The sequence below is a fragment of the Poecilia mexicana genome, unplaced genomic scaffold, assembly GCF_051168715.1.
Source record: "Poecilia mexicana isolate PSO_F unplaced genomic scaffold, ASM5116871v1 scaffold_9, whole genome shotgun sequence".
Lineage (NCBI taxonomy): Eukaryota > Metazoa > Chordata > Actinopteri > Cyprinodontiformes > Poeciliidae > Poecilia > Poecilia mexicana.
This window is the reverse complement of record NW_028263378.1, coordinates 9,657,182-9,684,181: the sequence shown is the minus strand read 5'-3', so window position 1 is coordinate 9,684,181 and position 27,000 is coordinate 9,657,182. Positions and strand designations below refer to the sequence as shown.

At 36.5% G+C, this 27,000-nt stretch overlaps 2 protein-coding genes across 4 annotated transcripts in view; one reads left to right on the top strand and one right to left on the bottom strand.

Moving 5' to 3' along the window:
* Positions 1-1,054: 1,054 nt before the first annotated feature.
* letm2 (leucine zipper-EF-hand containing transmembrane protein 2) lies at positions 1,055-13,494 on the bottom strand. 3 transcript variants are annotated; one of them, XM_088008747.1, is made up of 11 exons: positions 13,242-13,494; positions 12,401-12,464; positions 9,359-9,887; positions 8,835-8,978; positions 7,695-7,838; positions 6,459-6,662; positions 5,344-5,463; positions 5,154-5,273; positions 4,717-4,803; positions 3,927-3,995; positions 1,055-3,136 (listed from the first exon to the last, which is right to left on the bottom strand). In XM_088008747.1, the coding sequence occupies exons 2-11, from the start codon at positions 12,445-12,447 to the stop codon at positions 3,080-3,082; spliced, it is 1,521 nt and encodes a 506-aa protein (XP_087864873.1). In that variant the 5' UTR covers positions 12,448-12,464; positions 13,242-13,494; the 3' UTR covers positions 1,055-3,079. The 3 variants fall into 3 exon arrangements, with proteins under 3 accessions (XP_087864873.1, XP_014823087.2, XP_087864872.1); XM_014967601.2 differs by having other exon boundaries at positions 12,401-12,469; positions 13,242-13,493; XM_088008746.1 differs by lacking the exon at positions 13,242-13,494 and adding an exon at positions 13,111-13,227 and having other exon boundaries at positions 12,401-12,469.
* A 3,563-nt stretch (positions 13,495-17,057) lies between these two features.
* nsd3 (nuclear receptor binding SET domain protein 3) overlaps positions 17,058-27,000 on the top strand; it is a 38,204-nt gene continuing 28,261 nt past the window's right edge. Inside the window, exons 1-3 of the mRNA XM_088008745.1 lie at positions 17,058-17,294; positions 17,431-17,485; positions 26,002-26,864. Coding sequence (XP_087864871.1) covers positions 26,046-26,864 — 819 coding nt within the window. The 5' untranslated portion in view covers positions 17,058-17,294; positions 17,431-17,485; positions 26,002-26,045. The remainder of the gene's footprint in view (positions 17,295-17,430; positions 17,486-26,001; positions 26,865-27,000) is intronic.

The window sequence follows — 27,000 nt, the reverse complement described above, 5'->3', positions numbered from 1 at the left end:
TTTGCAAAGATTTATCTTTTTATTCGTCCTGCAGAGAATATGAAGTGATCTACAGTCCGAATCAAAACTTTAATCAGATGTTTCTTCATAAAACAAGCTTTAGGGCGATTCCATCCAAAGGCAAGGAGAAGAAATCATCTGAGCATCTTTTAAAAACCATCCAAGAATAATCTATTTTTTTAACTGTTTAACATTAATACCTGCAGATAGTTTAGTAAATGCTGCCCCCTGCTGGTCATGAAATAAAATAAAAATCCAGTTCGTCCTTGGTTCTCCTGAATCAATACTTCACAAAGTTTTCATCCACAATATAAATAAAAACGGACCGGTAAATATATTTATAAAAACACAATTAAATAAGTCACTATCGTGATCAGTAACGTAAATTTGTAAATTCAAAATGTGAAACCCTTAAACTGTGCAGTTTCATTTCACATTTCAAGGTTTTATTTCTTATACTTACAGCTAATTATAACAGAAACCTTTGCTGTTCTGAAAAATTATAAATATTACATAAAACCAATTTCTGCTGTAGAAACACTGCGTTATGCTTCACAATAACAGCCAATAAATAATTTAAATCCTCCACAAGCTGAGGAGGTGAAGGTGAGGAACAAATGTTTACTGGCAAAGAATGCTGGTTCTTAGCAAATTAATGGAAAGTTGAGTGGAAGAAAAACAGGTGGAAATTCATGACCAAGCTTCGAGTGCAGCAGACACTCTTATGAATGTTGACATTTCTGTAATAAAATTCATTTTATTTGTCCTGTTCTAATATTGAAAACCTGAATGTGAGAAAAAATATGGAAAATTAGTAAATTAGTTGCAAATTTTTTACTTTTATTTTTTATTTTAATTTTGCATTAACAAATCATAAACAGCAATATTTTGTTTTATCTACAGTAAAATCATGAATTATTTTTTAGATGCGTTTATTCTGATTCTTTTCATTAATGGTTTGTTTTTACATTATTGAGTGAATGAAAACAAAAATAAAAAATAATTAGATGGTGAGAAGCTCCAATAAAGTTGAGTAAATAAATGAAGCAAAGCGTTGTAAAGGGTTGTATCATTTCTTTAATTTCATGGATTCTGTTTCGTTGTCATTTTGGGAGATTGATGTCAGATAATCTGGGCCACAGTTTAATTTCTGAGCCAACAGTTTCCAGACAGATGATGGCATGATGCAAAAAACAGAAATAAAGCGACGAGGAGAAAAACGCATCGAGAAAGAGAAACGCTGCAGGTTTGGTTCAACATCAAACCTGGCCGAGTTGCTGCTTTAGCTTCGTTCTCTCTCTACATCGTTAAACAACCTGGAGCTGCTCTTCTCATAATCCCACCTGAGTGGGAGATCCAGAGATTAAGTCACTGTTCAGAGGGGAAATGTTGGGTTTTAAATCTGGCAGCAGAGCGAACACACAGCAAAGCAGCTACGTATGTTAATGCTTTTTCCATGTTTTACAAAGTTAAAAAAAAAAACTTCATCAATATCAAAACCAATTAAAACAGCAGGGATTCATATGGATTATCTAGGGCTGGGCGATCAATAAATTTTATCAATTAATCAATTTTTTTTTCCACTAATGGGTTTCCATAGATCCCAAGGCAGCCATCTCATCTTGTTTCACAGCTTCTATTTATTTGAATTCAGATCAACTGTACGACAAAATATTAGGGCTAGGATTATTTTAAATTACAAGAATAAAGTCGTAATTTTATAAGAACTCTAACATGAAAACATTTTAATGAGGAATGTTGAGCTTCTTGTGAAGTTTTAAGTTTTATAATCTTTTAAACATCAGCATCAGATTATCATCAGTGCAAACAACTAAAAAAAATAAACCGTGTGAACCGAGGTGATCACATCGGATCTTAATAAAAATAAATGTTTTAAAGAGTTTAAAGAAAAATGCGTCTTTATTTTGCTAATATTCTGACTTTATTCTCATAATTAAATATTCCTGTAGCCGGAGCCTAAAGCGTCGTTGTTCAACTCCAAATGGATGATTGATGTAAAAACCACTTTTTGAAAATATTTTCTGCAGTTTCTTCTATATAACAATGGGGGGGGGGGGGGAACAGGATTACGATTAGAAGTGGTAAAAAGAAAATAAAACCATCAGATTGCATTTATAAGCCCTACAGTCACCCTGGGACCAAACAGCTTTAAGCCTTCGGCACAAAAACTGTTTCAATTTCTAGGATAAACGAACAGACTGTGATTATTACGCATTAATTTCAGGACAATGATGGGCGTCAAAATGAAAAAAAATACTAATGACTGAAGGAGGAAAAATCCATCTGTACACAATAAATTTACCTCTTACTGCCAAAATAAAACTATTCCCTCCAGCACAGAGATATGAACAACATATAGAATATTCTCTTTTTACGTTTAGGACAGGTCGTCATTCTAGTGTTCAAAACACAAAACATACAACAAGTATGCAAAAAATATATTTATATTTATATATTTATCTGCACGTGTTTGTACAGATTGTCCTTTCAGTGGTTTACGAATAAAGACTGAAACCAAACAGTCAAATATTCAGGAGTGAAACTCCAAGTCTTCATTTGCTGATTCACACAAACTGTGTTTCCCCCCCAATGCAGAAACATCCGACATTCTGGGTGCAATTTAATAATTAATATGATCTTCATTTTGGACGATAAGAACAGAAAACTGAATGTGGGTTCAGCAAAGTTTCTCTGGGGAGATTTTAAAACCATCAGCAAATAAAACCGACCTGATAGGAGACAAAGTGCTGGGCTTTGCATAGCAAACTGTACAGAGCTGCTGCTTCTGTGGTGCAGGAGGAAAATATACACAATATTTACAAATTTACACTCAGAGGAGGAACGGAAACGGGATTCCAGAGCTAAAGAACGACAGAGACGGGTCTGAATGGCTCGCCCAGATATGAGGTCAACGACGGCGTTAGCAGGGGTCAAAAGGGCAAACACAGCGGCGAAGCAACAATCAGGGTCCAGATTGTCCCGGATCAGGGTCCAGACAGGTCCAGAAATGTACAGACATGGATGCCGGGTTCTCCAGCTTCATCAGAGCTGCTCCTCTTCACACGCCGTTGGCGCTCATCTTGCTCTTCTGGGACACGTCTGTCGCCGCTTTAGCCTGAAAAAATAAAGTTATTCAATAAAGTTTCAGACTTTCAGCTTCAGATCAGTTCGTTTCTGCTTGAGGCTGGTTTCCAGAATCAATTAACAACATAAAAAATAAATAAAATGGATTGAAAACCATCAGAAAGTTAAAGTGAGCTGCCAAAGAAGTGGGTTAGAGTTGGGCCAGGCATTTAGAACAGAATTATTAATCCCACAATGGATTAATAGCTAATTAATTAATAGACAGTAAAATAAACTCCCTCTAAAGGAGACATGATGTTGATATAAAACATATTCATTACATTTATGGCACTAATTCATTCTGAGACAATCAGATTTTAGTCTGGTCATTTCTGCCCACTTTAAGCTCCTCTCTGAATACAACTAGACATCTTTGAAAAGCATTAGTAGAGCCTCCTGCACAACCAACAAGAATGCGACAAGTAGTTTCTGAGTGAAAAGTCAACAACAAAACATTTGTCTTCTTCAGCACATACAGCGTTAAAACCAGCTGACCAAACATGCTGGAGCTCAGCTTTGGTTGCTCGGTAACGGGCTGGGATTTGCTGGGGTTGCTAGGTAACAGTGCAGAGCCTGCTGATTTGTAGAGTTACATTCTAGACGTTTTTGAAATGGTAAATTTTCCAGACACCAAAAAAAAAAAAAAACAACTTGTTGCCAAAAACCAGCTGTGTGTTTTTAGAAGCAGCTGAGACCCAAATGTAAATATAAAAACATGAAAAAACATGTGAATTTTGCGTAATTGGTCCCTTTAAAATAAAGATATGCAACACTGGTCTGACCTGAAGAACCTCAGCAGGAGTTAATGGTTTGTCCAGAACCACGGGGGCTTTGTCCTGCAGCTCCTCCACCTGCAGCAAATCAGGAGCAAAATGTAAAGACGACGTCAACAAGGTCAAATTATTTCTATCAAATTCTTCTTCTTACGCAAGTATGGACATTTTTATTTTAATGGAGTTTTAAATTGATATTTTGTGTTTTTATGTTCCATATAAGCTTTGTCTCATCTGAGGCCGACTTTGTGAAAATCACATGATAAATAAATCATTAAAATCACAAAACAGGTTAAAAATGTTTCCTTTTAGTTACCAGTGAAGGAAACAGACACTGAAAAGTCATATTGTAACAGTTTTGAAGATTTCATTTAGTTTACAGAAACATAAAAGAAGTTTTAGGAAAAAATGGAAAAAATAAATAAATTAATACTCGTCATGGCAACAAGTTAAGACTTGTTGTGCGAAAGACGGTTAAATAGTCATTAAGGTGTTTAAATGTATCAGACTCAAATCAAATTTAAAAGCTTAGAGTTTCCTTTTTCTGGCTTACAAATTAAAATGAGATTTATCTAAAAATTTGTTCCTGCATTAAAGTAAAATGGCCCATTTTTGGTTAAATGTTGAATTATTTTGAGGAAGCTGGAAATAAATTCGGCTCAAAACAGAAAGATTTAATCTGACGTTTCAATCAAACCGACTCCAGTTAGAAAATCAAAATCCTCCTTATGGCCTAAACTCCACCGTCTCTTCTAACACAGATTAAATTATAATTTTATTATTTTTAAGAGCTGCTGACCGGTCTGTCTTTAATGATGACGGCCGGGTCTGCCAGTCGCTCCGACTCGATAGCGGCTGGGTTTGCTGCAGGAGAAGAAGCAGCTTTCTGCAAAACAAAAACAAAAAAATCTGATGAGGCCAAAACATCTCAGAGAAACTGCAGTTTAATTTTTATCACTCAGAAATTTAAAAGATTTAAATCTTTCTTCCTAAGAAAGATTTAAATCTTAAGGTCGGTAAATTTAAAAGAAAATTATTCAACAATCAGCGACGTCATGTCATCTCTTTTTATGTAGAACAGAAAAGAAGATCAAATGTTCTGAAACCTGCAGAAAACACAAACCACCAGAAACATTTCTACCAGCTACGGTAAAATTAGGACTGAAACGATTAATTGAGACGAATCGATTATTGGAATAGTCATAGACTAATTTAGTAAACACTAAATTGTCTCACCTCTAGCTTGGGAACCGGCGGGATGACGGGCGGCTTTGGCTGGAGGTCGGTCAGGTACATGGCTCTGGAGAGCAGCAGCAGCGACGGAGGAACGTTCTCCTTCAGGTGGAGGTCGAGCCACTGAGCGACGGAAAACATTCGTCAGAAACACAGAACCGTTTCTCAGATTACGACGTGCGAGCGCTGCTACCTGCTGCAGCTGCTGGCGGAGCTGATCGCTGGTCAGACCCAGAGAACGCATCCCACGACTGCGACACGCCGCCTGCAGCTCCGACACGCTCATGGCCGCCACACCCTCCGCAGAGATCATCTGAGAACGAGAGGAAACCGAATTTACAAAAGATTTTCACACAATTTTAACTGATTTCCAGTCTTGAAAGGTTTTAAAAATGTTTAGAAACAGTTTGAATCCCTAAAGCTGCAAAATCCCTGTAGTTTTCGATTCTGTTGTTATTTTCATTCAACTTCACACAAAGAGTGTTGAACTGTCTAAAATATGCAAAACATTAAACATGGCAGAACGACGCCTTTCCCAGGCTTTAAACATTTTCACACAAACCAAATGCAGAAATAAAATTAATCTGTAAACAAATTTTCCATTTGAAAAATTATTAATAATCAGAATGGGAATTATTCTAATCATTTAAATTTATCATATAATTAATTGATTATTGTGACAGATGCTAATGTCTTGTGATCATATTCTGCATTGTACTTCAGATACAAAGTCAACTAAAGTATAAAAGTTTAATGTTTTGAATGTCACACCTTTTACAAACTGACTGGTCTGAGAACAAAAAAACAATTTAACAAAAACAATAATAAATTGTTTAATATATGAAACATAAGATGATCTATAAGTCATGGAGACATCAGGAATCACAGATATTCAAAATTCAAATGAGCTTCCTGCTCAAATTAAACACGAGATATCAAAAAGTCACACAGAAAATCCCCAAAAAGATAAAATCTCACCATGTTTCCTGGCATTTAGCAAATATAAATAATTTTGTTAATTGTATCTGACCTGAAACAATAAAAGCTTAATCTGATTTAACTTCAGACAGACAGAAAAAAAACTGTCTTTATAAGATGTATGAAAATATCTGGTTTCAAATGAACGGTTTCCAAATTTCAGCTCTTAATCAAATGTTGGATTGCACTTTATTCCAAACCTCTGTACCTTGAATATCAGTACTTTCCAAACCTTGAAATCACTTAAATGAAATTCGAGGATTTTCCAGGATTTCCAGCCTGACCCTGTTGTCCTGCTCTGATAAATAATCCTGAGGTGTTTCGTCTCACCTCGTCGTCTGACTTGATGGCTCTCAGTTTCATCATCAGCTGAAAGCGCAGCAGGTTGTTGGTGCCGATGGGCTGCAGCTCCAGCAGTTTGCACAGAGCCACCAGCTGGGGGCGCTCCAGGTGCTCCAGGGTCAGCTCGTCTTCAAACAGCTTTGAGAAGCGGACGATCTCCTTGGTGGACGGCTGCTCGCCCGTTCCCCGAACCTAAGACAGGAAGTTTAATATTTAAGCTACAAACACACAAATACCTCTTTAGTTCATGAAGGGAGTAAAAATATCAGGTTATATCGTTTAGATATAAACATGTCAAACTAAATAAGCTATGTAATTTATTTAGGGGAGCTCAAAGTGCGGCACGGGGGCCATTTGTAGCCCTTGGATTGATGATTTTGTGGCCCCACAACTGGAGTTCAAGAACACTACAAATTTGTTTTAATGAATTTTTCATTTTTAATTAGGGTAAAATTATTAGAGATGTAATTTTCTCACAATGGAAAATGGTACTTTCAGCAAAATATTCACCTTTTTAAAGTCAAACTGTTATAAGTAGAGCTAAATTTAACCAGAAATCCAAATTTGATGGAACGAAATCAACTTTTATTTAATTTATAAAACTTTTTTTTATATGAAAGTGTTTTGAATTTGAGTTATTTTAACATAGCAAATAGGCAAAATCCTTTTTAAGTTTTGGACTGAATAACATCCCTTTCCAATAATAATAATAATAAAACAACAAGCTACTTTATTTGTTGAGTTTCATTTATTTATTTATTTTAAATTCTTTCCCGACATAAAAAGTTTTTGCAGCCTGATGTCACCTCAGCAGGATTGATCCTGCTGGTGGCATTAAATGTCAAGTGGAGTCATGTGGAATGAATATTGAATAAATACACAAACTGCTTGGCATAAGCTCTGTATTATATGAGCTTTGGGCTTGCCATATTTCCACATGCCCTCCAGAACCCATAAACTTCTCCTGTTGGGATTAGAAACAAGCAGATAGATCCTAAACATGGTGTAACTCTTCATCATCTTGCATTGCGTTGGTGTGGAGTGCTTTTAGAGCTTAGCAATAAAAAGACACGACATTCCTCTTGTTAACGAGGAAGGATGAAACTTTAGGAGGAATATATTCATTAGAATCCTAAATCAACTATAGATCCAATTCTCATGATGTAATAGTTTATTCAGCTGTGATAAAAGTTTAAAAATGTGGCTGAAGTTGGCGTGTTTCACCTTTTGAACGTATTTGGAGAATCTCTGGGTCTCCTCCTCGATCTGGGCTTTAGCTTTGTTCCTTCGGGCCATTTCAGCGATGGTTTCCTGGAGGAACTTGGCCAGCTCCAGCTTTGCAGCCAAACCCTTTTTCTGCTTCTCCTCCTGCAGAAACAAAAGCATTTACTACAATACAAACAAACTCCAGAGAGTTATTTTTAATTAATTTAACAGTGTAGCTGATACTGTGTACAGCGCTACATACATGACAATGTTGTTATTCTTTAAATAAACTATTTTTTTGGAGGGGCGAGGGCGGGTTTGCAGTGTTAAAAAAACTGTTGCAACTTAAAAATGTTTCATTCAGTGAAACTAAATGCTTTCAGACACTACAGCCAGACATTTGGTTTTATAAACCAACATCCTGCAAAATGTTTGAACTTTTCACATCTTATTACATTAAAACAAAATGAAAAAGTTACTTTGTTGGGATTTTATGCTAAAGATCAACAAAGTTGATAAATGTTTTTTAATAAAAAGACAGGTGAGTATTCAACCCCTCTTTACTCTGATGACCTAAATAAAATCCAATGCAATTAATTAATAAAACATTAAAATAGGCTCAATAATTTACATTAAATATTCTATTTAATTTATGGTTTTGGTTGTGTGTGGTTTTTATTTCAGTTTTATTTTATTGTTTTTTGTTTATTTTGGATATTTAAAATGTTTTCTAGTTTTCTTTACAAGATTAAAGTTTCTTCTTAATGAAAGGGTGAACTTGCACTATTAGACTATTATTTATATTACTCTGTAACAAAAGAATAACATTATTGTTTAACTAATATGCCTCTTTTCCAATTAAACCAAAAAATAAAACAGAAACATTAATAGTGCTGCTATTGCTTAATCTTTTTCTGCTGCAGGTAAAGAGGTTTAGTAAATATAAGCTGCATTAAATATTTTTAAAAAGCTGGAAAATAAAATATACCAAGTATTTTTCTTTAAATGAAACTTGCATAAAAGCCTCTGCAGTCAGGATGAACATTTCACCAACACGTCTAAAATGTTTTCCGTCAAACTGAGACGACTGATAAGTTACATAATCACAACAAGCCGTGGAAAGGTCGCCGAGGTCAAAGGGCGTACAGAAACACGAACCTTTTTAGACTCTGTCTCAAACGTCGACGGCAGCATTTCTGGAAACAGCTTGAGGAAGACAGGAAGCAGGAACTCCATGAAAGGAACGATGATGAACACCATGAAGGGAACGAGGCGGAAGAGGTCGGCGCAGGTCCTCATCAGCTGCAAACACAAACAAGACGACGACGTCACTAAACAGCGACGCGTCTGACCCGCAGCTCTGCTGACGGGAGCTCAGCATCGCGTCTGCATGTACGACACACAACACAGGGCTTCCCTCTTACAAAATAAATCAAATTTTGTAAGAGATTTACCAGGGTTTATTCTCCTAAATTATATTACAAATGACAGACGTTTACAGATTTTAAATACACAAAAAATATATATATATTCTTAAGATTTTCTTTTGAAAATGTTTGTTTTTGGGGAGAAACTAGTGATTTTATTGACGATGTTGGTTTGAGTAGATGAAGATGATCAGCTGATATCCAGAGATTGAAATCAGATCAGTGATCGATGATAAAGTGGATGCATCGACTCACCCTCCGCCTCTCCCTGCGCGTCAGCACCTGTCCGTGCAGCAGACTCCACACCGTCCGCCCAGCAATCTTCGTGTCAATTCCCAGTAACCTGAAGCCGTTGTAGTAATGCTTCAACTCGTCAAGAATCCTCTGATACAGAGACTTTTTCACCATCGCCTTCTCCTGGGCTGGAGGAACAGCTGCTGCAGCTGCTGCAGCGGCCGTTGGAGCCGACGGCCGCTGAGAGTCCGTTACCACGGCAGCAGCAGCAGAGTCGTTTTTCTCCCCGTCCTGAGGAGCCGCTGGAGACGCTTTGGTGTCGTCCTGCTTCACATCCTGGAGCCAAACGGCGGAGCTGTGCAGTGCCCGGGCGAGCAGGACGGAGCCATCGCCGCGGCTGAGGGAGTGGGCGCGGGCGCAGTGATGGTGGCCGTAGCGGGAGTGTCTGGGAGGAAACGAAGACGAGGCGTGGCGGGGGGCGTCTACGCGCAGGTACGCTCTGGAGGACAGAGAGGAGCAGCTGTGCCTCTTGGACAACAAATACGACCCTCTGACGAGGAAAGAACATGAGTCAATGATCAGTTATCTAAAGGTCAATCAATAAGCTTATTCAATTTAGCAAATTTCATCAATAAACTAAAGTATACCCAATACTTGTATTCAAGTAAGAGTAGAACTACTTCAGCACATTTTTACTAAAGTAGAAGTAAAAAGTAGCCGTCCAAGAATTTATGATAAAAAGTACTGAGTAACTGATCAAATGATGAATCATTTAATATTTAAACATTACATCATCAGCAATTTTACTAAAGAGTAGAAATACTTCAGAATAAAATTACTAAAGTAAAAATAAAAACCACAGCAGAGTAAAAATATTCCTAATAGTTTTGTTTCCCCAAAAAAGTTACCCAAGTAAAAGTAATTGAGTAAATGTAACTAGTTGCTGCCCAATTCTGATAATGTACAAATATTATCTTATAACTTTTACTCTACATGAGTGAAAATGGAGCAGTAAGAAGAAAAATCTTGTAGAAACCTGCTTTCTTATAAAATATATTTTTCATACATGCATGCATAAAATAAATAATTCTCATTGTTTGTTCCAGTCTTTGGCAAATAAAGAGAGAAATAAAAATCATGTAAAAGGAAATTATCGATTGATTATTATAAATTATAATACAAAATTATCCTAACACTTTGCCTTATTACAGCTTGATGCAGTGAAACATAAAACTCATGTATTTATCTAAAAGTGTGTCTTAATTTTGTGTGAACTCAGAAACTTGGTCTGGGCTAATCATTAACTTTCTGTCTGAACGTCGAGTATCTCTGAGCCTCAATGTTCCTCGACTTTCTCTGCAGCATTAATGATTTGCCAAGAAGGAAAAACGAGCCGCTCGTCTTTGTGCAGAACAGAAAAACCATCTGGCAGTCAGGAATAAACAAACCCGGGCAGCAGAAGCAGCAGGACATGAAGAAGATTTAGACAAACATAAGAACTGAAAACTGAAGCCATTTTTCTAGATAAAGAAATCTTGTTTTTAGAGGAAACAGATAAGGTAGAGCAGGTTCCAGTGCCTATAAATAAATATTTATAATTTTAAGAAGTTTTGGTGAATCATCTCTCCACATGTTGAGCCACTCCTCTTCACCTCTTTCTAGGAAACACTTATTCTGTCTCGGAAGTGATCTATGGTTTCAACAGTGAAAAAATGCCTTTGTTCAACTCAACTATGCCTCTTCGTTTAATTATAATTCCAACCTGTACAGTCAGATACTTTCATAAGAGACACATTCATGCTTCCTGAGAAAATATATCTGATCAAACAACAATGATGACTTGGTAAGTTAAAGTTTTAAGACTTTAGATTTTATTAATACTAATGGATATACTTTTTAAGACCATATTTGACATTAAAATAATTAACCTCAAGCCTTAAGAACTGGATAAAGATGTACCAAAACTGAACTCGCTTTTTAAATATTACAAATGTTTTGACTTAATAGTTTTAACTATATTGTTTCATATATGTCTTTTTTTAATCTTTTTATTATATTTACTGTTGATCTTTTCCTTCAAACCAACTGTTAAAGGTTCTTCTAGGGACAGGTGTCGCAAATTATCTAGCTGAAGCTAAAAACATTGTGATGCAGCAATAGGTTGTCCTGATCTGCTTCTTCTGTCTGCCCTTATCAAATAAAAATAATAAAAATAGAGTTATATGGTTTCAATGAGGTTCCTAATCTGTAGTATTTTAGAAAATTTAAAGATGAAAATATGGCGTCATAAACATTTCAGTAAATTACAATTTAATTTATTTATAAGAAATTGGCAAAAGGGGAGAACTGATGGAGTCAAGAACACAAAAGCAAACTGTCATTTTAAATTGCTGATAAATCAATCTTAATTAGTTTTTCAAAACTGAATTTTTGTAAAATCTGATTTTTTTTCCAACATTGCACCATATTGGTTTTACAGATAAATAAATACTTAATTCTTTAACACACCAGCATCAAATAATTATCAGAAAGAGGACTTTGAAATGATCATGCAAATTACTGAGTCCATTACAAAGAAATAACTTTTTTCCCATAATTTTAAAGATACTCTTTTGGTAAAATTGCATCTTTATTCTGCTAATATTCTGACTATATACTCATAATTAAAAATTATTGTAGCCTCGACCTGATAGTACAACTCACAGGATGGAAATAAAAGGAACTCTTTAAAAATATTTTCTGCCACTTGTAATTTCTTTTTTAAAACAGGAAGCAAGAAAAAAAAGTCTTACTTTAAATTTTGTCAACTTTTAGCGACCTTTCTCTGTACACTAATCTCATATCTGAAAAGGACCAGATCATCATATTCTGTAATCTTACACAATGAGAATCTCTTCTGCATGAAAGTGAATGCTTTTCTTCAGAACCCACACTTCGCTCCGCTGACTCCGTACAGACTACTCCCAGTTGTTTGTCACTGTTTACCCTGGTGATAGCCCCTAATCTCTCCAATGCCTCGGTCACAGTTTACAAAGCACAGGGAAGTCTTAGGAGTCCGTTTACCTTGATCTGGTGACTGCCAGGAGCACCTGGTGACTAAAGACTGCCATTGCAGAGTCAGATCACGCTGTTCTGTCCAGGTTCACATGGAGACAGAGAGCATGCAGGGGTCAGGTTACAGTTCATGCATCATCTGAGAATTAAGCTCCACAAGAAAACAGTAGTAATCTCCAATCAATCACTTTGACAGTTTGGTAATACAACTAATTGCAAAAATAAGTTTGGCAAGCATGACTAAAAGCAAAACGATTATAGGTTTACATATCATTACATAACAGATGTCTACCTCGTTATTAAATACCCATCTGACACATGCATCTTATTGTATTTATTCAATGTAAGAAAAGTAAATACAAATAATGAAAGTGCGTATTTCCAGAGCTGTTTATTTGCTAAACAGTAAAACTTTCGACATGACGCTCCGCGGAAAGTCTGCAACATTTTGGGAATTTTCCACTGACGTTCCTACATACTTTTCAGGTTTTAAAAAGTAAAACCTGTCAGCAAACAAAGAAGGATAATACAGAATCACGCCATTCGCTAAACTAACCGGTGCTGTGCCGTAAAAAATACACCGGTTCATCATGGGAAGCGCTTTAAAACCATTTGTTGTCGCGAATTAGTAAAATAACCATCAAAAATAGCGTAGATTACAATTTAAATAGGAGGAAAGTTATATAAAACCATTTTAATATGCTAACATACATACATACATATGCCGTTTATCATGGCTGCCAGGGGTGTTGTGCCGAAAAGTGCACCCCAGATTGATGTGCAGCTCCTTAGCTTAGCATTAGCAGACCGTTGCTACAGCTATTTGTCAGCTGAAATGGAGTCTACTAACCTCCAGCGTCAGCGATCAAGCTATGGCTACCGCTGCTGACGGGGCGTCGTAAGGCTTCTCGGTGAGACGTGGACGATATTATCCATCCAAAACAGACTGGAGATGTGAACGGAATTCGCGAAAGAAACGTCTGGTATAGTGATAAACCCATTTACTTTGGGTTTATGCTTTAAATCGTCTGCGTGAGCGTCGAGTTTCTGCTTCAGAGCATTGTGAGCAGCAGCCTCCCCAGGCGGCTGCACATAAAAATCACGTTGAGCATGCGCAAATGTTTGTGGTGCTGAGCTAACGAAGAACGTCTATTTAAAAAAGAGTACTTACTCACTAAGGCTTTTTTTTAACTAAAACGTGCAAACTGTATCCACATAAATTGAAGGGTGTCTGATATTTCATCACTAATTCAAATGCGATATGTGAAGATAGCAATTCTGAGCATCTGTCCTTAATAGATAGTACTGAAGACACTGAGATTTCCAAAAAATCTGAATGTTGACTGAACCCTAATTAGGATTATCGTAGATGTTTCACTCTTGAGGATCATAATGTAAAGAAAATATTAAAATCCCATTTTTTACGGGGTTGTCAAAGATAAAGCTTCGTTTGTCTAAAAGAAATATTGAACCAATATTGATTTATGTAATGTATTTCTTTCTGGAATTAGCCAAAAATGTTTGCCACTTGACATTTCACTGGAAATTTCATGTGTTTTGTTTTATTATTCAGCACTTTGATCAGCATTGTTGTTTTAAAAGCACTTTATAAACAAAGTGTTATGGTATGAACCATTTCATCTAGCCCCCACAAGACCGGTAAAGAAAACTGAAGATGATTAATGAGGAGTTCGGTCCAAAAGGCCGCTGCAGAGTGAAACGTCTGGCATTTCACGACCTTTGTGCTACAGATCAGCCGAGGACGTGGACAGAGCCAATCAGAGGCGCTGTTGCAAACGTAAGAGGTATATTTACGAGGTTACGTGCTACTATAATTTATCTGCATTTAAAACTGTTTATGCAGATTTTTATTGCTGCCTTCTGCTTTTACTGTGCTCGGAGTTTTTCTGTTCGTGAAGCGTTGATCAAATCAAGTAAAACACACATCCCATCATCATTCCGCCCGAATGTGCCGAATTTTTATGGCAAGCAAATGTGTCATTTAATCATCAGTAGACTTTCCAAATCTGTTATGTTGTCATCATACTAATTTGGTTTTAAATATATCACAAATTAAAACGGTTTCTGATATTTATGTAGAAGACAAAGCAACTGCAAAAGCAGTTTTATATCAATTAATTATATCTCTATAGATATATCTCTATAAACATAATTATGAGAAATAATGTTTCTCATAATTATGCTATGAGAAACATAATTTCACATATTTATAATTGGGGTGAGTAGCACTGAATTAATTTCAAACATCTCCGTGATGACAAGTAAGAACTTGATAGGGTACCACACAATGTAGAGGAATTAGAAGGAATAAACAATTAAATAAAAATAATTTAATTCATGACAATGTGAAGCTCATTAAACAAATATTTATCATTAGATTACCATACCGCTGGAAAGAAACATAGAACTGCAGCACATCTTTCTCTTTTGTGTGTTTTCTTTTGTTTCCATTTATTGGGCTGCTATGTTAACTGTAATTTCCCCCAACAGGCAGGGTTTCCCTCAGTGTATTGTAAGCCTGGCGGGCCACCAGGCTTTACTTGTGCCCCCACCAGGCTAAGCATTGCTTATTTATTTAAGTTTTCAAAAAATGTTTGCAACCACCAGGCTTAGCAAGTTTTCTGGGGATTAACAAAGAGTAGCTGATCTTAAATGCAGAAGTGGGTAGTAACTAGACACAGTCTCAATTACAATTACTTGGGAGAAAATATAAAGAGCAAGCATATTTTGACCAAAATACATTAAATGTTGATATAAATATTGGTTTCATAAGCTTAATGTTGGAAAAATATTATTTGGAAAGTAGTACTGCTGCTTTAATTTCTTTTTTGTAGCTATGCCATCTATTTGTATCCATCCATCCATCCATCCATCCATCCATCCATCCATCCATCCATCCATCCATCCATCCATCCATCCATACTGGATGGATGGATGGATGGATGGATGGATGGATGGATGTTTTTATGTTCTTCCCTTTATGAAGCATCTTTGTTATACAATCCATAAAAAAGCAATTACCATATTTTCCGCACTATAAGGTGCACTGGATTATAAGGCGCACTGTCGGCTTTTGAGGAAATTGAAGGTTTTTAGGTGCGGAAGATACGGTAAACCCTTTATTACTACAAAATTGACTGCAGAAGTCATTTTGATTTTTGGACTCAAGTTGGCATGGAAACCTCCTGATTTAAAAGTTGTAACTATGGCGTGTGTCTTATTTGACTCTATAAACTTTAGTTAATCACTTAGTTTACAGAAGATCTGAATTAAACTGACATCACAACCACAAAGCGAGTCTATGCTGCCTTTTTAATACTGATTACATAATATTCAGTGTCTACAAAAAGATACACCATCTGATCACAAATAAAAGTTATTGATTAACCAACCCACACACACACACACACACACACTCTCTCTCTCTCTCTCTCTCTCTCTCACACACACACACACACACACACACACACACACACACACACACACACACACACACAAACATATTTATCTAATCTACTGTCATTTAATTTATGGCTGAATATATTCACATGAAGAAATAAACAAACTCATATAAAAAATACCAACATTTTTATTTGTCATGTACAGTGTATTATTATATTATTTGGTACTTTTTAAATGTGTTTTTATGTATATTGTTTTTAACACTTTTAAGAAGTTATTTGTGAACTTTTATACCCGATGTTGTACCTGAAATTTTGTGATACAATAAAATCTGTTTTTATTGTATTATAAAATAAAAAAACAACCTCTGCCTAATGAACATTAATTACAACTTCAGATTGGCTGAAATAAATATTCATGTGTAGAGCTTAGATAAAAATTAGCAGAATGAGCTAATTTTGTGCATATTTTATAGAAAAAACAGAGATTAATATTATTAGATACTTAAAAATATGGTACAATGAAATATAAATTATTTGACTTCTTTTAATTGTATGTTCAGTGAGATCACTGAATGTTTTGAAGCCTCTACTGGTACAACTAGTTACATTTACACAATTACATTTATCTGAGTCACTTATTTGAAAAACACTACTTTTACTACGCTGTATTTTATACCTTTACTTGAGTAATTTTATTTAGAAGTATTGATATTCTTACTTGAGTAAGATTTCTGTTTCCACCCACTGAATGAAAAACAAAGACACAGACACACACTTGCAGTTTATGTTAAAGTTTCATAAGTTTTTTCTTGGAAGAAACTGATTTGGAGAAAAAATATTTTTGTCTGATTTTGTTATTTTTCATTACTTATTTGACTTATTGTCATTTCCAAAGTTTCCACTTAACTTTATATTTTGGTCTATGTGATGATGTAATATTTGATCATTTGATCTCGTAACTTGAGTAAACTTTTCACCAAATACTTGAGCAATTTCTTGGATGGCTACATTTTACTTTTACTCGAGTTTTAAAAAATACGTTAAAGTAGTGTTACTTTTACGTGAGTACAATATTTGGGTACTCTGCAACTTTACTTGACTGGTGTGACGTCACTCACACATCCGCCTTTCATATTCCGTGCTAAACGGAGCGCAGGAATAATTGAGTTGACTGATGTGACGTCATTCACACATGCGAGTTTCAAATTCCGTGCAGCAGTAAAAAATAAAGTAGAGATAGGAGTGCTATTTGATTATATGGTGCAACAGCCTGCCATACCCTGAACCAAGCGGGACTTAAAAGCAATATTGCAGAGCGCTTTTGTGAAACTAAAGGAAGAGGACGCTAGAGATGAGCATTAAGAAGGCAGGAGGGGCGAGAATTAGACGTGTCTTTCTCCAACAGGGTTCCGACTAAATGCTGGGGTCTTAGCACCGACGAAGAGCCAGGCTTTGGGATTGGATAGCGACCATATAGCGTAACTACACCCCCCGCCCCCCATCATCATCTCCTCTGTTGAGAATTGCGTTAAAAAAGGAAAGGCCTGAGCTTTGTCAACATTACGGGATTAATATATTTTTTTTATTTTTTGATTTTGTTCCCCCCTCCTTTAGATTAAGAGGAACGGTTGCAGGCTGGTGTATGTGTTTAGAATGGGACACGCTGAAGGTATTTGCATCTTTATTTCTCTGTTTTACCCGCATCTTTCGGCTCGGCATCAAAATCTGTGCTGCCCCTTTGCTCTTCCTCCGGAGCCACAAGCGTGTTTGGCGTATCTGCACCGTAGTTAGCCGTCCCCTCGCCTCCTCACGGGCGGGTTTCGCTTGTTTCGGACACATTTTTCGCTCCGAACCGCCAGTGATGGAGGTTTAATCACGGCAGACAATTTGATTTAAAGGGGCACAGGCAGCCATATTAGGAGTACAGCGTTAGCCAACATTAGCATCTCCTTTCATCTTTCCCATGTTTGCCCCGCATTACTGAACAACAGGAGACGCCTAGCTCTGTGTGTCTGAATATTAAAAGGCATTTAGTGGTCTTATTGTTGTGATTTTGATCTCTATAAACCCCCAACATCTTCTTATTTTGATCCATTTGATGCCCGGTAGCTTGATGCTAACATCGCAGGCAGCTAAAACATCATTCAGTGAAATATGTGTATTTTTTCTGAGTGCGCAGTCGTTTTGTGATGAAACCAACACATTTATTGCCAGATGTTATGATTTACTGCATCGCTTGTGAGCGAAATGAATCCCCTGAATTGATGTTGGTGGCTTTTGACCGCTAATCGACACCGTATGGATGTTTACATTATTTACCTTTCGGTTGCTGAGGAGCCTGTGTGCGTCCGCACGTCAAGTCACATTGAGCGGATCAGTCCATTTCACTTTACACTTTTAAACCTGATTAATCGATCTTCATAGATATTAGATGTGTTAAAGCAGCTGCCGTGAGAAAGCTCTTTGTTTTGTTGGTGAAGCTGGTCTCCATGTGTTTGTGTGGATGGGATTAAATACACAAAAACAAAAGCCTGCAAAAGCTCCCAATGATCAGTGAATTAAACCTAAAATTAGACTAAATGTTTAATGTAAAAATGTAATATTGGTTGACAGGATTAACCACTTAATGTCTGTAAGTATCTAGTATGAAAGCTTCAAAATTCACCTGCCTTTTTAAAATTAGAGTTCAGGTTCTTACTAGAAATTATCCAATCTGCTTTTTTCTGGTTAATACAGATTCCTGGTTTTCTATCGCCTTCATTTAATCACAAATTGGTAAAGTACCCAAACATTGTTCACTACTTCAACATAATTTCACTCAAGTGAAAGTAAAAGTAAAGAAATTACTCCAAACATTTTGTAAAATGCTACTTCATTAGTGAGTTCTCAACCATAAGATCTGATTTAATGGTTAGAATAAATGTCATCAGGCAGACAAAAATGTAATGTTATGTATAAATTCTGCTATTTTAAAGACTAAAATTAATACAAATAGATGGCATAGCTACAAAAAAGAAATTAAAGCAACAGTACTACTTTCCAAATAATATTTTTCCAACATTAAGCTTATAAAACCAATATTTATATCAACATTTAATGTATTTTGGTCAAAATATGCTTGCTCTTTATATTTTCTCCCAAGTAATTGTAATTGAGACTGTGTCTAGTTACTACCCACTTCTGCATTTAAGATCAGCTACTCTTTGTTAATCCCCAGAAAACTTGCTAAGCCTGGTGGTTGCAAACATTTTTTGAAAACTTAAATAAATAAGCAATGCTTAGCCTGGTGGGGGCACAAGTAAAGCCTGGTGGCCCGCCAGGCTTACAATACACTGAGGGAAACCCTGCCTGTTGGGGGAAATTACAGTTAACATAGCAGCCCAATAAATGGAAACAAAAGAAAACACACAAAAGAGAAAGATGTGCTGCAGTTCTATGTTTCTTTCCAGCACAAACCCAAACAAATTAGCAGATTGTCCATTTCTAAGGCATCTGTTACAAATGGGTTCTGTCACAATTTCAAACTATTGTTGTTGTTTCCAAGACAACTTTCATTTACAAATGGGATCTGTCTTCAAAAGGACATTTCCAATTAATTAATAAGCCCCCAGAGATATGATGTGCGTCTGCTTTAATAGCTGATTATTTAAAGTAACTCGCCGACTACTGGAGGTTAATGTGGTGACCGGACTCCACTTAACGTCCACCATCGAGTCACTCAGTCATTTCGGTTTTCTCATATTTTATGAGCCAAAATGAGGATTAAAACCAGAGTGACTGTGAGGAATGCTGTATTTTCAGATGTCATGTTATTAAACTTGAGCATTTTAATGAATATTTATCTCCATAATTCATGATAAAGCTAAAGTACAAATTTTAAAAAGAATCTTATGCAATAGTTTATTTATTTACAGGGGGAATAATGGAAGTTGGAGTAGGTGAAATGGTGCAGCGAGTTTAGAAACTGGTGAAGGGTGAAACCTTCAGCCATTAATTTGAATGGAGACAAAAAATAAAATGCTGAAAAATCTACCAAATATCAATCAAGTTTGAAATTTAACAAATTAAAGGCAGCTCTGAAAAGCCCACTGCACTGAACCCCATAGAAAATTTCCTGATTTTTCCACCAAACATTGATTTCTGAGTTAAAACATTAGTATTACTGTTTCTAAATGAATATCAACTTGTTTTCTTTGCATTATTTGAGGTCTGAAAGCTCTGCATCTTTTTCATTATTTTGACCATTTCTCATTTTCTCCAAATAAATAATAAATTTTGGTTGGAATTTCAGAGACATCTTGTCAGTAGTTCATAGAATAAAAGAACAAAGTTAATTTTACCCAAACATAAACCTATAGAAAGTAAAATCAGAGAAACTGATCATTTAAGTGGTCTCTTTATTTTTTCAGAGCTCTATATAATTTTTTTCCCCAAGCAGATTATTAAAGCATTTTATTTTTGTGCCTTTATTAAAATTAACAGTAAGAAACCTGTCATTTCATAATCAATTGAGCTACTTGTTATGTAATTTGTTCTATCTAAAGTTTAAGGCATTAATTTACTTCCTGGCTTTCTTTTTTATGTTAAGTGACGTTCAGTGCCCTCATAGCACCAATTGGGTTTTCTATGGTGTGATTCAGATCTTCACTGATTCAGATGTTTTGTCTAAAAAAAAAAAAAGTGCTGAAAAAATGTAAAAATGCAAAACATTTTTCAATTTATGATTCAAATCACGTCTCAATTTTTAATAAAATTCAAAAGAAGACTATCTAAGCAGCTGCTGGTTTATTCTTTTAGGAGGAAAACAATAAGACTTATTAGTTTTGATAGATTTAAAGGGGCGATTTCATATAAAGTTGACTTTTTTGCGCCTTACATTACGTAATGTTATTTCCTCATCAAAACATACCTGGAGTGTTGCTCTGTATCTTTCATGCATGTTTTAGAAATCGTTTAATCTCCATGGCAACCATTCAGCTGTGCAAAACGCCTGGGCGGACCTAGCTCCGCCTTCGAGACACAGCTCCTCCTCAGAGTAGCAGTTTCTTAGCTTCAGAGCTTCCGCCTCACAGAGTGACTCCTTCAGACTAGCCAGCGGCAATTAGCATCTGCTGCTCTCGTTGTACATGTTTATTCTCAGTGTAACACTGGTAAAAACTTTGTTGAAGGGTTATAGAGGAGTGATGTTGCGATGACTTCCTGAAAGTGGAGTTTTAAAATGAGCAGGAGTTTTTAAAGAGACAGAGGCCCAATTTACAGGCGCTAAATTACCATATCTAATTTCCTTTAAGTCATATTTGATATATGTAGCCTTTTTATAACTACTGAAGGCAACATAGTTAATTACTTGTGGTATAAAGTGACACTGTGTGCCTGGAAAACACATAATACTACCACTTTAATAAATACGGGGAAAAAATCTGAACGGCTCAAGGGGAAACTTTCGTCTCCTATTTCTGGCAGATAAATTTGTGCATCTCTTGTTCACATATCTTTTCCGACTTCACATCCCAGTTGAACATGTTTTGGTTGCAAGTTGGTACATCTGGTACATCTAACTACGTTTAGATGTACCAGCCAACGCTGACGGGTTCCTCTCAATCTTGGTTATTTTGATTTTATTTATTTATAAAGCTTAACGTTATCACCTAAAGACAACTGATGCAGAAATTTGTTTTCATCCAAAAAAAAAAGAGTTTATTACACATATAAAGAATTACTTGTTCAGATGGAACAAGTGAAATGCATAAAACAGATGTCCAAATAAAAAAACTTCAATGTTCCCAGTGATTCAGTTTAGTAAAAAAGTGTCGTGTTACATCCTGCAGTAATTTATTTAATAACTGAACTTGGACTGAGAACGCTGATTTTCTTCACCTTTTGACTCTACAGTTCCCACTTACCTCAGCGTTTTTTTATCACACATTCATTATTATATTTTTGTATTAACTTGGGCCCGTCATTCACTTAAATATTGTTTTAATAAAGGAAAAATTAAGAAATGATCAAAACTCACCAGGTGATATTTTTGAAGAATTGGTCAGTGATTCCACTTCGCTTGTTTCTGATCAAATACATTTAAGGTTTGCTTATATAATATCATTAATGGCTTTATGACATATTGACCCCAAATCATAGAGCATTATGACATTAATGATAATTGTTGTACAAACATTTTAACTTCTTTGGTAAATAAACGGGGACTTATTGAATGGAAACACTTTTTTAACATGAGCATAAAACTTGGTTTAAAGTGGTGTTCCTGTTCTGCATTTCAGTGATTACAGATTTTAGTCACTGAGAAAGTTCAGAGTGAGAGGTAGTGTCTAAATATTCAATAACAATATCAAAAACGCTCATTACTTCTTCATCATCATAAGATAATGTCAGAAAATCCAATAATTATTTGATTCAGTCTTTGAACACAAACCATTTAGTCGAGTATAGTTGGAAATAACTTTTGATGAGTTTAATCTAATGCTTCAAAATCAGTTCAACTGTTCCAGTTCTCAGAAAACCAGCGGTAACTCGTTGTCCTCAGGGATAAACTGCTGTTAGGGTCACAAGCCAGTTACTTTTCATTTCTCTCAGGGTTTCCCCCATAAAACTTGCTAAGCCCGGTGGTCGGGGCATCAAGAGGGTCCACCGGCGGTCCACCGGGTTTTTGTATTAAAAGATGTTAAGTTGACAGGAAATGTCAAAGTATTACTGTTTAATTATATGTTACGGGAAAAGATCTCCAATGAAATGCTATTTAAACCCCCAACTAGTCTAAAATCAACAAATTTGCACTTCTGTTTAATCCAAATTAAGTCAGCAGCTCCATCAGGCCCCCAAGAGCTTCAGGGGCCCCATAAACGCTAATATTTTAAAACAGACTACAGATACATAAATGTAACACTTGTTTATTGAGATGATCAATGCTGTTAAATTTTATTCAATTGTTTAGGCATACATAAATTAAATTATTTTAAATTGTTTAACATTTAAATACAAAATTTTAAGGAGCTGGCAAGTTTACTTTGTAAAACTTCAAAGAACAATATTCATAGTTAGATTGTTTTGTTACCATAGCAACAATCTGATGCTGTGAGTTTAATCTTTGAATTTACAAATACAAATTAGTAAACTGCGATGATAACTTATTGCTTTTTAGGCTGGCCAATTAAACTACTCCCTTCTCCCATATTTCACTAAATCCAACACAGAAGCTGTTAGAGGTGCTGATATTTTTTAGCAACAAAAGGGGCCCCTAAATCAAATTCTGCTCCAGGCCTCATACAGCCCTGGACCGGCCCTGTAATTTGCTGCACTACGCAGAGATGCGCAACAAACGGGAGATTTAATTCAATGCTGCTAATGTGGCTTTAGTAGCTCTTCCATTTCGTGTCTGTTGAGTTTTTAATAAGCGTCACAGAAACTATTCTGGTTGGTCGAGTTTCTCAGATCTCCGTGTGCTGCGCGCATTATCTCTAAGTAGACAACGCATTTGATATGGTTTGATACATCGTATAACCGGAAAAATAATACTAAAAATAATAATAATATGATATAAAGGCAAAGCGCAGAGGCAAAGCGCAGAGGCGCCAACTGTGATTGGTCCGCGCTGTCGGGTTTAAATGCATAAACTATAAACCTATCTATTATAAACCTATCCATTAGGAATAAATCTGCTCAGCTAGTGAAATGCTAAGAGCAAAAGAGACACGTGCAGCCCGGCTTAAAAAGAAATAGATTTTTTATTTTTTATTTTCCTAGAAACGTAAACAAGCAACGCTTAGCTTGGCGGCAGGGCTAGTAAAGCTTGGCGGGCCGCCAGACTTATGATACACTGGGGGAAACTCTGTCTCTACATTTCATTCCAAACCAAAAGGATAATGCTACATGTTGGCTTTGCACGTTGCTGTGTGTTCAACCAATTTGATCAAATGTAAACCATTAGAGATGCAACTCTATCGCCTTTTCATCATCAGTCAGAATACTGAGTTTCCTAGATGTTCCTGTTGGTTTTATCCAACGTTAAACTCATTTTTCTGAATTTTGAGTCCAAATGGAAACCATTATAAAACATTTTCACCTCCACCATTTGGGGAATAATCTAATACTTTAGATTATATTAATCCAGTAGTTTCTGAATAATTAGTTTGATAAATGGCACAACAAATGGTGTGACTAGAGCTGCAGTGATCAGGCTTTTACAGACTGATATTAATAACTGTATCATGTAAAAACTGGCATGACCATTTCATTATTTTCAGTAAAACATCCTGCCTGAAATTCCTTGTGAGATTTGCTCTCACCAGTGCAAAAAATATGCTTCCTGTATGGGCAGTGAGCGTCTACTGAACAGACAATATATATAATTTCAAAGCAGAGTTTTCATATTTTAAAATGTATCATACAACATATTGCACCCAAGCAGTCTCCTTCAAAAATGTAGAGATTTGAAGAAATTGCTGTCTCCATGTGTGCATCAAAGTTTATCTTTCTAGATAACGAGATGTTTGGTAACTTGAAGTAAAACATGCACAAAAGAATCTCTTCTTTGTCTCTGCAGAATAAGTGGGAGACTTTCAGCTTTGATGCTTTAAACGAGGAGGAAATAGATTTGTTTTTATTTGACCTGCTGATCATCATTCAGAACCAATCAAGGCAAAGCTGGAAAATTTCAGTAGATGTTTGGCTGGTTTAACTTTTTCTCTGCTTTCAGGCCAGAGCTGCACAAAATATTGAATCTCAATTACTGGAATATCAATATGTGCAAAATGAAAATTGCCATAGACTTACTAGGTGCAATATTTGATCTGGTATGATGATATTTCATGATCGTGGAATCTAAAAAAAAAACAGAGACTGATGCGATTTTGCACACAGTTAAAACGGTTTTGATTTGATTGATACAATAATATTTAAGCACACAACTCTTATAATAAAGGTTTTATTTGTGCGTTATTCTGGAGCGAAAGGGCCACATAAATAGGTACGGCTTTCCCCCTGACCTCAAGTTTGACCCATGTGCTCTAAAGCAGCTTTTTGGTGTGCAGGACTGCAACTAATAGTTATTTTATTAATTTATTATTCTGACAATAAAAAAGGCACACTTTATTCTATTTTACACAGTATTGAAAAATACATAAAATTGAATTAAATTCCTCTATAAAATAAGAAAATAAAATTTTTTTTGCCTGAAATGCTGTAGCATTACATTCCTTAAATGTACGCTTGAAGATTTGCAGCAAAAGATTCATCTGCATCTAAAAACAAGACTTCAAACATCAACGTATGAAAAGTTTCATATGAAAACTTTCTGCTTGACTTAAAATCAATAAACTGAGGGGATGACTGACTTTTATTTTTAGTCAACAGATCTTTCTAAGATTTTCTTTTTTTTCTTTCCTATCTTTTTTTCCTTTTACAAAATTTGACTCGTAGTTCTGGGTAGAAAATTTGTGCAAATATTGAATGTACTTTTTTCTTTTTTTTATATTGAATACAATATGCAGCTCTGGAAAAAGATAAGAGCCCACTGCACCGAATCCCATTGAAAACCTCCTGGTTATTCCACCAAAAAACTCTTCCTGAGTTAAAACATTAGTATTGTTGTTTCTAAATGAATATGAACTTGATTTCTTTGCATTTTTTGAGGTCTGAAAGCTCTGCATCCTTTTTATTTTTTAATTTTTGACAATTTCTCATTTTCTGCAAATAAATTCAAAACTTTTGCTTGGAATTTCAGAGACATGTAGTCAGTAGTTCATAGAATAAAAGAACAATGTTTGTGTTACTCAGACATAAACCTATAACGAGTAAAATCAGAGAAACCGATCGTTTTAAGTGGGGTCTCAATTTTTTCCAGAGCTGTTTGTAGAGTTTTGGCTTGATTACTGGTCTACCTGTGTTATTTCAGCAAATTGACTTTTAGAGTCTGCATACTCCAGTTAGTGACAAATCGATTACTAATTAGTTGATGATTATTTTTAATAATTGATTAATTAATCTGATTAATTGCTTCAGCTCTGGTCTTGTGCAGGTTGTAACAAAGCAGAAGAATATGGAATAAAGATCTTTCACTGTGTTTAAAATATCGATGTTTATTCTGTTTTATGATGCATTTAAAGCTCTCTGTGATTTTAGTTGTTTAAGAGACGAATCAGAGTCTTAAAGTTTCCCTGTCTTTGTCCCCAGGTCCAGTCAAAGAAAAAGACAGTTAAGGATGCAGGAGCCCAACAATGGATTTCTCCTTCTCTTTCATGCAAGGGATCATGGGAAATACAATTCAGCAACCCCCTCAGCTCATTGACTCAGCCAACATCAGACAGGACGGCTCCTGCGACACCGGCAGTGACCCGGGTGAGGATAGCGGTCCCTCTTACGATGCTGCCCTGGATGCAGAGTTCTCTTACCCGCCGTCAGCCTCGGAGGACATGCCGCAGGTCCCTAATGGCTACCCCCCGGGTCTGGGCCTGTACGAGCCCCAGGCCAAGTTCTCCATGTACTCGCAGTTCCCCAACGGCTCGGCTAACGGCTACGGTGCCATACGGAGCTACGGGGACCACGGCCTCCTGCCGGGGGAGGGAACTGTCCTGAGAGGACCCGGCCTCCATGAGAGACCTCTGTCCCCCGTGTCTCCGCCGCTGTCGGTACATCACCCGCACCTCCACCACCCCCATCACCATCACCACCACCACACCCACCCCTTCCACTCGAACCCGCCTCACATACAGACCCACTCGCACCCGCACAGCCCCCCGCCACCGCCGCCGCTGCCGCTGCCCGCCCAGCACCAGCTGTCCCAGACGCCTCACATCATGAGCCACAACCTGCCGCCGCCGCCCCCCTTACACCTGCCTTCCTCCAGCCCCCCGCCCTCCCTGGTGGACAGCACCCCGTCTTCTCAGCCCGCGCTCGCTCCATCCAACACCCCCGGCGGCGGCGTGCTGAAGAAAACCAGCTCTCCAGAGATCAAGCTGAAGATCATAAAAACGTATCAGAACGGAAAGGAGTTGTTTGAGTCTGCGCTGTGTGGGGATCTGCTGCAGGAGCTGCAGGTAACGGGTCAAACTCAGGTGTAGACACGATGCTCTGCTCTGTAATTTCACATGTCTCACTCCTAAGGTACATATTATTCTTTTAGAAATAAATTTAAACTTCTTTAGTGGGACAACTTTTGTAAAAATCACATTT

Bases quoted from the DNA above. Each gene is read 5' to 3' on its own strand.
- letm2 (XM_088008747.1), bottom strand. From the start codon at position 12,447: ATGGCAGTCTTTAGTCACCAGGTGCTCCTGGCAGTCACCAGATCAAG. The intron at 4,804-5,153 runs GTGAGACAATTT...TTTGTTTTGCAG, and splicing joins CGCCGGTTCCCAAGCTAGAG to AAAGCTGCTTCTTCTCCTGC. The intron at 3,137-3,926 runs GTCAGACCAGTG...TTATTTTTTCAG, and splicing joins CTCCTGCTGAGGTTCTTCAG to GCTAAAGCGGCGACAGACGT.